We start from the raw sequence: 14,473 nt of genomic DNA on the forward strand, positions 1-14,473 counted from the left end.
TCCAGAAGTTGAAAAATTATAGGTCAATTCTGCCTCCCCTCCATCCAGATCGAAACAATAATAGTAAAATAAAACAAATAAGAACAGGACAAAACAAACCAACGAGAGCCAATGATAGGGGAACCATAAACAGAATGTATTGGACGAAAAAAATTTCTCTCTTTTTATTTTTGTTTTATAAAGACAGGGTTTCTCTGTGCAGCCTTTGTTGTGCTGAACAACTCACTCTGTAGACCAGGCTGGCCTCAAACTCGGAGATCTGCCTGACGCTGCCTCCAGAGTGTTGGCATTAAAGGTGTGTGATACCATACCTAACTGAAAAAAAAATCTATTTTCAATAAAAGAAAAATATCAAAACAAAAAAAATATAGGTCAAAAAGTGTTTTAAAAAGTCACAAAAAGGCTATCTGAAAGCCAGGTGCTGTTGGTTTACCTGTGACAACGAATGCCCTAAAGAAGAGGCACCTCGGAAGGAAGCGATGGAAAGATCACATGATCACATTGATTTTCTTATACATCTTTTACAGGTAGTCTGAAGTGGCAGCATACAGAAGAATATCTCTATGCTCAAAAGTCCAGCTGCTTCTTTGTTCTTCTTACTAATCCAAGATTTCATTCTGAGCTACACTTCTACCTCGATAGGGAACACTTTCACGGTTACTTCAATGACTACTTTCTGTTACAGTTACATGCTTTTATAGCTTAGGCAGCCTTACTCTGAATGGCTAGTTTGTTGCATCAAAATCATAACCACACTATTTTTCCAAATAATGGTTTTCCCCCTAAATTACAGATTGGCAAAGAATGGCAGGATGAACTTATGAGCCAAGGATTGCCGTTCACCATCAGAAGCCAGGAAGGAACCCTCCAGGCTCGAGAGTGGAAGACAGCCTGGAACAGACAGCTGGGCTTGACATGACTTCTCGCTGCCAGATCTGCACCCATTTCTGAGGTTTGAAGCCCCTGGGTCACGGGGTTACTGTTTTGATGGCTTAGGGAATGATACACGTTGGTACTTCTGATGTGCCACAAAATATTCTCTAGGGTAGCTACTGGTTAGTCACTGTTGTGGTAGAAAGGAGACATCAAAAAACAAAGGCAGTCACTAATGCTTTACCATCACTGTGGCTGGCACTTGAAGACATTTCCAAAGTTAAACTTAACCACACAGAAAACAAGCTAAACAATTATTTTTAAAAATAAATCTTTCAATGTTTTATCATATTTGATAGCAGCTTTTTTATTGGTTACAAAAACCTAAGCCCATATACAAAATTAGGAACACGTTTAGATGCCTCTTTTGAAAGAACATTTTAGTTATTTTTAAACTGAGTTTAAAAAAAAATAAAAACAATGCAATTTTAAAACACTGTTTTGAAAACTTAAAAGTGCAGCAATACACTCAGTTCCTTTGTCTACGAAATGGTGCGATTCCAATTCAGGCCTGGTAAGGTCACGGCAAACTGAATCAAGCCGACGCACAAGTCTGCACTGCTTGATGCTACTGTTACTTAAAGGTTAGTTTGCACTTAGGACGCGAGAGGAAATAGGGATCATCACAGTAGAGGCCCAATTTTCATCTCAATGTGTGCAAATTTTAGAAGGTAACTGTCAGTTAAGTAGGGAGAGTCCAGAAGAAACTAAACCTGAAGGGGGACAATTCACAACATCAAGAAGATTTGGACTTTAAGGGTTTCACCAAAGTTTGTGACCTTAATTCATTCTTTGTTATTCCTTCTTTTAGTGAACACTACACAGTTTCAAAATTTAGACAAGTGTTTGAACAGGATGCAGTTACCATATGAAGCTTTAACTCAAAATTTGGGTAAAGAAAAAAAGGCACAATGAACTTCAACTCAATTTTATGTGCACAAGAGTTGAAAAATCTGAGCCACCTTAAAGAGAAATTGATTCTAAAATTTATAAAACCTATAAATAATCAGAGGCCAAACCACTATATTAAAACAGATTCTCTAGCAAGTAAAAATCTTGCAGTTTAAACATACGCTTGTATCCATTTTGGATACAAGACAAAGCTCACTCTTTAAAGTGGCTCCACCTTGGCAGATACACACGTCTGTAATGAAGCACACCTGCTGTGTTGTCTCTCAGGGAAAACACCCCAGCTGGCTCACAAAGCTCTGATGGCATTGGCTCCTCTTCGTCACAGTAGACACGCCCCCATCTGAACACTAACTTAGATTTCTATCCCTTCACATCAATGCATTGGGAAATTATACCCAGTGAACAAGAGCAACAAACCATTTCTGTGACAGCACAAATTATTTAGTTTAAAAAACTGCAAATCCATATTCATCCATCAATATCCAGGTCAGACAATTTGCCAAAAGCAACAACTTTACATAGTAATACCAGTTTTACAGATGAAAGAGCTCTGCAAATCGGGCTGAGTTAAATAACTGCACATCATTCCTCTACACAGATCCTGGCTTTCTCTTTAACGTGCGGATGCTCTGAGTGGGATCGGAATGAGCTCCCCGATCCTCAAGAATGAAGTCTTGGAACACTTCTAAAGAGTTGCTGGTTGGTTGCCACCACTTTATCAAAAGTACTGGTTACTAAGTAAAAAATGTTTTAAGACTAAATTACAGTAAACATGAAAGCTCCACAGTTTAAACCCAATATAAATCAACCATATCCAATTATCAAATTAAAAAAAAAATAACTCCTGGAAGCTGAAAGCAAGACTATCTTAAAACATTACCAATGAGTATTTTAGACCTTTTCCATTCCTGTTTTAACGTATTTATTTATTGACGTATTTTTTTGTAGTCAGGGACTCTTGCTTTCAACTTAACAGAAGTTCAAGTCTGTAACAGGTTGCAGCTCAGGTAGAGACCATGCACAGCATATGATTATTCAAAACAGCAGGAACACACAGGCTGAGTGAGTGGTCAAATAGGGTTTGCTGTTCTCAAAAATTAGGTATAATGGCGAAAGCATTACCATTGGTATCTAAAGCTCTTGCTCCAACCCTGGCTTCTGAGGCAGATAATAAACACATCAATTAATGGTAGGTGAAGTACAGTTTTAAAAAACTTATCTTTTTTAATCAATAACCAAGTTTCTTGTTTTTAAGTTATTACTTTTTTGTGTCAGTTCCACCAATGAAAATCATTTGGCTTGTACTTTAATTCTTCCACATAAGAATATGAAAATATGTTTGTGGAGGACAATGATGGAGGCTCAGATCACACTGCACCTCTGTAGTCTTCCAACACGAATATACATCATACCAAAGAGTCTTGATCCACAGTGCACCTTTTTCCAAAGGAGTACCAGCGGGCAGCTGATACGTCACCACTATGGAGAATTCTAACTGGAGACTGCAGTTGTCAGCTTGTGGCACCAGGGAACATGGAAAAATAGGGTAGTTGAGATTGTTAAGGAGAATTCTAAAACAGTTCAGGAAATCATGCATATGCATTTACAGTCCATGTGAGAGTGACTTTTGGCAACTGCAAAGTGACTGAGACATGGCTTGCTTTAGAAGCATCAAAACCAAGAGGCAAGAGTGCTGGGAGCCTTCTGCTGCTTGCTGTCTTATCGCTTGGTGGCCATCTGGTGGTGTTTGTATTGAATGAACGATGCTGCACTTAATGGACCTTAGAAATTAAATTCCTTTGTCTGGAGGTTGGCTGTTGGATCAAAGTTGTAAGTACCTCCTTGTGTTGCTTCAGGAATGAGGCTGGGATCTTCATCAATCTATAAAAACAAAGAGAAAACTCCAAATGAATATTTTAACCGCCTAAAAATATCCAGGTAAATTAGTGATAATTTCATGATATATTAAACAAACACAATTGAATAATTTTTAAAAGGTGCTTGGCTTAATAAGTTTCCATATCACTTCACGTGAGTGTCATTTCCAGAATTATCTCTTTCCAGTTAATAGATTATAAAACTGTAACAAGAAATGCTTTTATAATTTTTCCTTATAGTGAAATTGTGAATAAAATGTTAAAGAAAGTGATTAGTGGAGTATCTAATAGAAAACAAAACAAATTTCGTGCACATTAAGAATAAGAGAAAGGGGCTGGAGAGATGGCTCAGAGGTTAAGAGCATTGCCTGTTCTTCCAAAGGTCCTGAGTTCAATTCCCAGCAACCACATGGTGGCTCACAACCATCTGTAATGAGGTCTGGTGCCCTCTTCTGGCCTTCAGGCATACACACAGAAAGAATATTGTATACATAATAAATAAATAAATATTTTAAAAAATTAAAATAAATAAAGAAAGAATAAGAGAAAAATTCTACGTAAATGCCCATTACATGCAGACATCTATATTTTAATATTTACTTACATCATCACCAGAGAAATATTGATCTATGATTTCAAATGCTAATTTATATATGTCTTCATTTTCATGTTGCTGCAAAACTTCAATTTTCTCCAAACCTGACAAAAAATATAAGAATAATTAAGGTGGTAGTAATCTGCATAATCTAGTTACAGAAAAGCTCTATGAACCTCAGAGTATGCCTTTTCTCACTCAAATATGACCGTCTAAGATCTGGAGAGGTGGCTCACCAGTGAAGAGCACTGGCTGCTCTTCCTGAGGACCTGGGTAAATTCCCATCAACCACATTGTGAAGCACAACCATCCATAGTGGGATCTGATGCCCTCTTCTGGAATAAAGATGTGCATGTAGGTACATAAAATAAATCTTTAAAAAAAAAAGTAACAGTCTGAAAGAACACGCAAAAACCCAACCATCAGCAGATTAATTCCTTTCCCCTTAAAAGTATTTGATATTCCCTGGTCTCACAAACCAAAAACAAACAAACAAACAAAAACCCAACTCAGTCACCAAAACATTCCATCTGACAGAGATGACAGGGGTTTGCTTCTTGGTGCATGGCAGGTTAATGACAGTATAAGATCGGAAAACCTCCCAAAAGGTTATATAATCATGATAGCTCTTCCACAGTTTTCTGAATATAGGTATTTAGAACTAAATTGAAGGAAGCTTTACATCAAAAACACTGCATTTCAGAAAGGGTGTATGGCAATGGTGGCGCATGTTTAATCCCAGCACATGGGAGGCAGAGGCAGGCGGATCTCTGTGAGTTTGAGGTCAGCCTGGTCTACAGATCAAGTTCCAGGACAGGCACAAAGTTATATGGAGAAAACCTGTCTCGAAAAAACAATAACGAAGTGAACAGGTTATGTTCCACAGGTATGAACAGCAGAAGGAGAAGTATTCATCACTCATCTCCTTTTCAGGTTTTATGAGACAAGACTATGTAGTCAACTCTGGACTTGAACTTGAGGTCCCCTGCTTCTATCGAGTGCTGCATACAGGTGTGCACACTTGTGCGCAATTGAGAGTATCTTTTATAGTTCCATTGTACCACAGACTTCATGTACCAGGTGCACAACTTTATGTAATTAAAACCTTAGTATTCATCCAGGAGATAACATTTTTTAACATATTAAACCAGCTGACTTTTAAAATATTATATACAAATCAGAATATGAAGAAATAGGTGTCAACACTAATAAATGAAAATGCTTTATAAGATGATATTACACATTGTGATTATTACTCCAACAGGAGCAAACATAACTTTAACATTAAAGAAAGAATTGTCTAAGCTATTCAAAATTACTGGGTTATGAACTTGACTATGAAATTAATTTTTATCTTAAAAGATATCGTAATAGAAGCATGAGCATGAATTTGCGTGTATCGAAACTATTTACACGATCTTGAACAAAACTCTCACATACCTTTCTGTTTTTATTGATCTGTGAGGCTATTGCATTTATATTCTCTAAAGCATAAGCTGGGTAAACTACAGAGCTAACAAAATGCAAACAAAAAATCACTGCTTATAGTTTTATAGCAATGTCTGGATACTTTAGTACATACAGAACAGGTACTTTTTAAGAACAGAATTTTTAAATATGTATTTCATTATGTCCTTACCAGAAATTATAATACTAAATAAATGACTTCAGTCCAATTAACATCAACACGCTTTTGTAAAAATCCTAAAAGTCCTTCCAACTTTTGGAATTCAAACAAGACACACACAATTGAGCAACCACTTCCCAAAGAAGGGTCTACCCAGACACATGGTACTATGTATAACATAAAAATAATGTGTTTGCTTTGTCTAGAGTTTGAGAATGGAGTAAAGAAAACTTTTACCTACTCGACTAGTCCACCAGGTTTAACATTGTACACTGTGACTTCAAAATGAATGCTGTGGTTTGGTCCTCAGAACTGAGTTGTTGGGAGGACTTTAAGGACCATTAAGTAACGGGGCCTACTGAAGGTTTGATGTTGGGGATCTGGCCTTAGAAGAGTTAGTAAAGCTTTTGCAGAACTATCCTTAGCTTTATCTTACACTGTACGTTATTGCAAAGCACTGAGTCTGACCCTGGATCTGTCTTGTATTCTCTTATGTGTTCTGTCCTGCTGCTCCAGCCGAGGACTTTCCTAGAGGCATATGTATCCGTACATTACACACTAACTCAACAACCATTCTGTCTTACGCTTTCACTTTCCACAATTCCCAGCTAAAGAAACCTTGCTTTTCTAAGCACTTAGCCTCACATATTTCTGGTATGGCGATGGAAAACAAACCAATGTAATAATGAGTATTTCCTAAAATCCATCAACCTCCAGGAAAAGTGACTTCATGACCAGTATTTCTAAAGTATGAACTACTGTATTCTTTTGTGAAAATCCTTCAGCAATGCTAATATGCTACATAAGACCAGGAAAATACTCTGGTCACTTAATTAACAGTGAGCCTGTAGTAATTTTCTAGTAAGCTGAGCTGAGAGGAACCAGTATTTTAGAACGCCAATATTCACCTACTCACCTCCGCATTCCTCTATTATTTCAGCTATTGTGCTCGCTTCATCACCAGCCATTATCAGGATGTTTTTAAGACCATCCAGAACCACCTGAACCACCTGAGAGTCTTTCACCGACAGTAAGTTACAGAATGGTGGTATTACATTCTGTTGTACTAGGTACTCCACCTAGACAATACAAAAGAAGAAAGAATCTATGAATTCTCTTTCCCTCTAGAAACTGCAGTAGACGAAACTGTTCAGTAACTTCTGAGAATCAGAAGTCCTTGCTGCAGTTAGTAACAGTGACAGTTACAGTTTTCCAAACTCACTTGATCTTTTCTGCCACTTATCGTCAAGTTGCTAATTGCCCAAGCAGCTTCCTTCTGTGTTCCGAAGTCCCCCTGGAGAGTAAAAACAAATTCATGAAATAAATTCTTTATCCAAAAGTCTGGGTTGTAATAAATTAAGGTAAACAATGTATTAATGATATGACTGACCTTAGCAAGCTGGTGAATGATCATGGGGATTAATCCAGCATCTATTACAGCTTGAACTTGCTGCTGATTGCCTGCTGTTATATTGGAAAGGAACCAAACTGCTTCCTGTAGTGAACAAAATATGGGTCAGTTTTATTGGAAAAACTATATTTATTACCTGTACTTTTCTCTTTTTAATATTATAAATATTTGATAACAAAATCTCCTGAGTAGGGTTAAAGTGACCGTGTCTAAAATGTGACTGGTTAAGACCTCCATTTTCTTTTACTTACTATCATTTTATGTGAGTCTAGTGCTTGTAAACAAGTAAACGGATGTGCCCATGCATGCCATGGTGCGCATGTGCAGGTCGGTACTTCCCTCCAGCATGCGGTTCCAGAGATCAAACTCAGGTTGTCAGGTTTACATGGCTAGCATTTTAACATGTGATTCAGCCAACTCAGACCTCCCATTTCATTAAAGGGAAGCCTCCTTCCCCAATACTTCTGTGTCCACTTAAACCATTATTTATTCAATAATCTGTAAGCCTAGCTAAAGCTACATATTGTTCTAGGCAATGGTGATATGGCAACAAATAAAACAGACCCAAATCTTTAGCCTAGGGGTACATTTCATTCTCTTTTTGAAAGGCAGGCCAGAAGAATGGAGTTTCCAAACACTCGTCAACACTACTTGTATTAAAGAGCTGTAGTTTATTGGAAAGCATGAGGCGGGGGAGAAGGATCACTGGGTAAGGTGCCGAGGTCCTGATGCTCAGCACCTGTGTCAAGATGCATGGTGACAAGCGTCTATACTCACAGCTGCAGAGAAAGCAAAACCCTAATATACAGTCAAGTACAGCCATTAATGAAAGTCTGAAGGTTCCTCAAAAAGCTACTACACAATTGCCATGACTCAGCAACTTCCAGTATGTCAGAAAGGAAATTAAACCAAGGACTGAAACAGTCCCTGAGGTGTCAGTGTTTTCTGCAGCATTAATTACAACAGACATAAGGTATGAACAACCCCAGTGTCAACCAACAGGCAAATGAGGAAAATGAGGCACATACATACAAACAGAATGGCTTATTCAGCCATAAAAGCAAATCAAGTCAGGGCTCTGGGAAGTGGCTGTGTTGGGGAACGGCTTGCCATGCAAGCATGAACATCTGATGGATCTCCAGCATCCAGGTAAAAGTTGGGCTCAGTGGCATCTCTACCTGGAGCACAACTGAGGCAGAGAGAAGGGGTCTGTGGTGCCCATGTCCAATGAGAGACCCTGACTCAAAATACAAGGTGGAGGAGCTGGAGAGATGGCTCCAAGACAAAGAACATGGACTGCTCTTCTCCAGAATCAGAGCTCAGCTCCTCGGAACCACACTGGGTGGCTGACAACCGCCTGTGCCTCCAGCTCCAGAGAGCTGATGCCAGATGCACATACCCATCCGCCCGTACACTGAAAAGACACAGAACTAATGTAAAAGTAATTTTAAAGAAATACATGTAGAGGGAGGAGAGAGGAAGGGAGGGGAGCAGAGAAAATGTACAGTTCAATAAAAACAAATTTTAAAAAGAAAGAAAAAAAATACATGTAGAAAGAAACTAAGAAAGATACCTGATGTTAACTTTGGTTCTACACACACACACACACACACACACACACACACACACACAGAGAGAGAGAGAGAGAGAGAGAGAGAGAGAGAGAGAAGAGAGAGAGAGAGCGCTCTAATACACTGTTTTAAATGAATTTTGAAACACGGTATAGGATAGGCAAAACAATCCTGTACAATAAAAAAACTTCTGGAGGCATCATAACTCCTGACTTCAAACTCTACTATAGATCGGCAGCCTGGTATTAGCATAAAAACAGACAGGAGGACCAATGAAACAGAATCAAAGACCCAGATTTAATCCACACACCTACAAACACCTGATTTTTGACAAAGATGCAAAAAATATAAAATGGAAAAAAAAACATATTTAACAAATGATACTGGCATAACTGGATAAACACGTAGAAGAAGCCGGGTGATGGTGGCGCATGCCTTTAATCCCAGCACTCGGAAGGCAGAGGCAGGTGGATCTCTGTGAGTTCGAGACCAGCCTGGTCTACAGAGCTAGTTCCAGGACAGGCTGCAAAGCCACAGAAAAACCCTGTCTCGAGAAACCAAAAAAAAAAAAAAAACAAAAAAAAAACAAAAAAAACAACAAAACAAGAACAACAAAAACATGTAGAAGAATGAAAATAGATCTAAGTCTATCAAAGTCTATCACCATGCACAAAGCTCAACTCCAAATAGATCAAAGACCTCAACACAAAGCCAACCACACTGAACCTCACAGAAGAGAAAGTAGGAAGTACCCTTGAATGCACTGGCACAGGAGACCACTTTCTAAATATAACCCCAGTAGCACAGACACCGAGAGAAACAGTAACTGGAACCTCCCGAAACTGAGAAGCTTTTGTAAAGCAAAGGACATGGTCAACAAGACAAAATGACAGCCCGCTTCACTAACCCCACATCGGACAGAGGACTGATCTCCAAAATATACAAAGAACTCAAAAAATTGGTCATCAAAAGAACAAATAATCCAATTTTAAAAAATGGGGTACAGACCGAAATAGAGAACTCTCAACAGAGGAATCTAAAAATGGCTGAGAGACACTTAAGGAAATGCTCCACATCCTTAGTCATCAGAGAAATGCAAATCAAAACAACTCTGAGATTCCATCTTACACCTGTAAGAAGGGCCAAGACCAAAAACACTGATGACAAGCTTATGCTGGAGAGGATGTGGGGTATTGCTGGTGGGAGTGAAGCTGGTACAGCACCTTTGTATATCATTATGATAATTTCTCAGAAAATTAGGAATCAACCTTCCTCAAGACCCAGTAATTATCACTTTTTTTTTTTTTTGCTCAATTGTACTACAAGGACATGTGCTCAACTATGTTTATAGCAGCATTGTTTGTCATAATCAGAACCTGGAAACACCTAAAATGCCCCTCGACCGAAGAATGGATAAGGAAAATGTGGTACATTTACACAATGGAGTACTACACAGCAGAAAAAAATGGTATCTTTAAATTTTTAGGCAAATGGGTGGAGCTAGAAAACATCAGTTTGAGTGAGGTTACCAGACCCAGAAAAACATATGTACTCACTCACAAGTGGCTTTTAGACATAAAGCAAAGAAAACCAACCCAGAAATCATAAGATCAGAGAACCTAGAGAACAATGAGGACCCTAAGAGGGATAGATATACATTGATCTAATCTATATGGGAAGAAGAAAAAGACAAGATCTCCTGAGTAAATTGGGAGCATGGGGACTATGAAAGAGGGTTGAGGGGAGGGGAGAAAAGAGGAGGGGAGCAGAGAAAAATGTATAGTTCAATAAAATCAATTAAAAAAACATGGTATGTGAAATAAGCCATAAAACTCTTAAATAATTATCTACTATACAACTAATAATAAATTTTTAAATAAATTTGAAACTTTTAAAAGTAAATTTTTATCATCCTTGATAGAAGGCATGACACCTTTAGAATTAGGTCTATTCTAATTTTGTAGGGAAATAACTGTTTTAAAATTACCAGTTATTTTAGTGAGAGACTATATGTTTTTGCATACTGGTTACTAATTTAATGATACTGTTCAATCTATAAGCACATAAATAGTCCAAAAATTTTATTGTGATGATAGTACGACTAAAGGCAACAGAAACTAAAACAGTTTTAAAGATCCACTTACAACCATCCTCATCTTGAATGCCAGGACCCTGAGTGAGAAAACACATCGTAACAGCAGCAAGGAAACAGCCACAGACAGAAGAAGGGCAGTGTGTGCCTTTACCTTATTTATTTTCTCTTTCGGGTGTGATAAGAGGTTTGGGAAGTGGGACAGGACATCGCAGTTAAGAACCACCTGGGTCTGCTCGTCAGTGCCAGTCACTATGTTCCCAACTGCTCTGAGTGCTGCAGTCTAGAGAGGGGAGAACATGTTTTAAGTATGTTTATAATGAAATTGTCATCTCTGTAGTTTTCATAACTCTGAGGATGTGAGGAGCAAATGATGAACATTTATTTCATCCCTACAGCAAAGCCAGAACCAAACTAGCAAGGACTTTTAAACAACCATCTCCTACGGAAAATTATAGAACTCCACAAAAAATAGGTGAAAATTTGTTAGAAAAAAGATTTTTAGGCCTAGCAGTTATGGCACACACCTTTAATCTGGGCACTTGGGAGGCAGAAGCAAGAGGATCTGTGAATTCGAGACCAGCCTAATCTTAATCTCTTACAGAGCGAGTTCTAGGACAGCCTGGGCTAAACAGAGGAAACCTTGTCTTGAAAATAACAAAAGAAAACCAAAACCATGCTCTGCCCTCAAAACCACACAAATATAAAGCATCTAAAAAAGAAAGTTTTTAAAACAGTGGAAACTAAAAATCATCAAGTCCTTTCTTTAAAAACAGTTGTTCTTATGACCAAAGCAGCAGCACACATTTTAACATGGTCCTGAGTCGGCACACATTTGTGTTTCTCATATAATATTTAATGTTACCCGGGGTCAGCATGCATTTGTAGGGAGAAAAACACTTCGGCAGAGAAGCATGACGAGCGGAACTAACTGCCGACCCTAATCAGAACAGAGTCAGGGTTCACAGTTGGAAGGCTCTGGAAACTACCCAGAGACAGAGAGCTGAGATAGGCAGACGGAAAGCTTAAGTGAGATGGAAAAGGAGCTGTGACAGAGGGGCTGGAGGCGAACGTGGGCATCAGACAAGCATTATGCTGTCTCCTAACAGGATACTAGAAGAAAAAGCTATTTGTGGAGACCAACAGTTTCACGTCTTTCTATTTGAAATCATAATGGAATGTATGCAGGTCTATGTTTAATGGCTTATGTAACTGAAAAGCTGAAAAATTATTTCAAATGAACAAATGTGGGTTCAGGAGATAAAACTAGGGCAATCCTGAGGTGCATGCTAATGGACTTAACAAAAAAGAATTTTATACAAGAAAAAAAAAGAAAATACTTACTTGAACTTTCACTTCCTGGTGGCTCAGAAGGGGCACGAGGAATGGTACAACCCCTGAATCAATAACCATCTGTATCTGCTCATTTCCTCCATCTGTCAAGTATGACAGAGCCCAAACAGTGTCCACAAGAATCTATAAGAAGTACAAACAGAAAAAAGCTATTCCAGAAGTTGTAACAGAAAAATAAGGAGTTTTCTGTTTTAACTTGGTGGGAAAGATAACCGTGTACATGACTGATATAAGTATAATTTTTATCTCAGGGCTTACCTGCGATCACCTTTCATAAACATGAGACAGAAGTTTAGGATGCTTGTTTCCAATTTCTGACTTTATGTACCAGATAGATAAAAATAGAAATAATGTGTTGGCAAGATAGCTTAGCAAGCAAAGAGTTTGCAAGTTATCTTATCTTGGTGACCTGAGTTTGGTCCCCGAAACCAACATAAAGATGGAAGAAGAGAACCAACTAGAGAAAGCCATCCTCTGATCTCCACACAGGTACAGCATTCATACATAAACATAATACACAAACATAAAATAAATAAAAATTGTTAAACAAGCACAAAATTTTCCCTGAGCCCAAAAATTAGGCACAAAAATAATTGTGATCTATCTCATACACAAGTCTGAGGCCAAAACACTACACTGCTTCAAATCTAGAAGACCCCAAAATAATCTGCCAATACAATTTTTCCAACTACTAAAGTGAATAGGCTAAGGAATGGTTCAGTACTTGAACCTTGACAAAGGCCCTCAAATGAAAAGCATGAAGTACAATAACGTAGTGCTGAGTGTAATGGCACACGTGTGTGATCACAATACGTGGGAAATGTAACCAAAGGAGCAGGAGGAAAAGCCACCCTCAGCTACACAGTGAGTGTGAGCAGCCTAGGCTGCATGAGACCCAAAACCCAAATTAAGCCACATCCTCATCCATCTGAAGTTTTCAACTACAAGAACAAGACCAAACAGGGTACCAGCCCCCAGGACCTGGTGAACTGACTCAGTACACAGAGGTAGTGTGTGGTTCTCCTTGGTGTCCTCACAGCCCCCAGGATCTGGTGAACTGACTCAGTACACAGAGGTAGTGTGTGGTTCTCCTTGGTGTCCTCACAGCAGCCAGCCCCCAGGACCTGGTGAACTGACTCAGTACACAGAGGTAGTGTGTGGTTCTCCTTGGTGTCCTCACAGCCCCCAGGACCTGGTGAACTGATTCAGTACACAGAGGTAGTGTGGTTCTCCTTGGTGTCCTCACAGCCCCCAGGACCTGGTGAACTGACTCAGTACACAGAGGTAGTGTGTGGTTCTCCTTGGTGTCCTCACAGCCCCCAGGACCTGGTGAACTGATTCAGTACACAGAGGTAGTGTGTGTTCTCCTTGGTGTCCTCACAGCCCCCAGGACCTGGTGAACTGACTCAGTACACAGAGGTAGTGTGTGGTTCTCCTTGGTGTCCTCACAGCCCCCAGGACCTGGTGAACTGACTCAGTACACAGAGGTAGTGTGTGGTTCTCCTTGGTGTCCTCACAGCCCCCAGGACCTGGTGAACTGACTCAGTACACAGAGGTAGTGTGTGTTCTCCTTGGTGTCCTCACAGCCCCCAGGACCTGGTGAACTGACTCAGTACACAGAGGTAGTGTGTGTTCTCCTTGGTGTCCTCACAGCCCCCAGGACCTGGTGAACTGACTCAGTACACAGAGGTAGTGTGTGTTCTCCTTGGTGTCCTCACAGCCCCCAGGACCTGGTGAACTGACTCAGTACACAGAGGTAGTGTGTGTTCTCCTTGGTGTCCTCACAGCCCCCAGGACCTGGTGAACTGACTCAGTACACAGAGGTAGTGTGTGGTTCTCCTTGGTGTCCTCACAGCCCCCAGGACCTGGTGAACTGACTCAGTACACAGAGGTAGTGTGTGTTCTCCTTGGTGTCCTCACAGCCCCCAGGACCTGGTGAACTGACTCAGTACACAGAGGTAGTGTGTGGTTCTCCTTGGTGTCCTCACAGCCCCCAGGACCTGGTGAACTGACTCAGTACACAGAGGTAGTGTGTGTTCTCCTTGGTGTCCTCACAGCCCCCAGGACCTGGTGAACTGACTCAGTACACAGAGGTAGTGTGT

At 39.7% G+C, this 14,473-nt stretch overlaps 1 protein-coding gene across 1 annotated transcript in view; it reads right to left on the reverse strand.

Moving 5' to 3' along the window:
* Positions 1 to 1,224: 1,224 nt before the first annotated feature.
* The window catches only part of LOC121457940 (importin subunit alpha-4), a 72,495-nt gene continuing 59,246 nt past the window's right edge, over positions 1,225 to 14,473 (reverse strand). The window contains exons 11-17 of the mRNA XM_041667030.1: positions 12,363 to 12,494; positions 11,173 to 11,301; positions 7,335 to 7,439; positions 7,167 to 7,238; positions 6,861 to 7,023; positions 4,327 to 4,421; positions 1,225 to 3,726 (exon numbers count right to left, since the gene is read on the reverse strand). Coding sequence (XP_041522964.1) covers positions 3,628 to 3,726; positions 4,327 to 4,421; positions 6,861 to 7,023; positions 7,167 to 7,238; positions 7,335 to 7,439; positions 11,173 to 11,301; positions 12,363 to 12,494 — 795 coding nt within the window. The 3' untranslated portion in view covers positions 1,225 to 3,627. The remainder of the gene's footprint in view (positions 3,727 to 4,326; positions 4,422 to 6,860; positions 7,024 to 7,166; positions 7,239 to 7,334; positions 7,440 to 11,172; positions 11,302 to 12,362; positions 12,495 to 14,473) is intronic.

This window comes from Microtus oregoni, unplaced genomic scaffold (assembly GCF_018167655.1).
Source record: "Microtus oregoni isolate MIOR12 unplaced genomic scaffold, Mior012 000001F_ref0000356, whole genome shotgun sequence".
Taxonomy (NCBI): Eukaryota; Metazoa; Chordata; class Mammalia; order Rodentia; family Cricetidae; genus Microtus; species Microtus oregoni.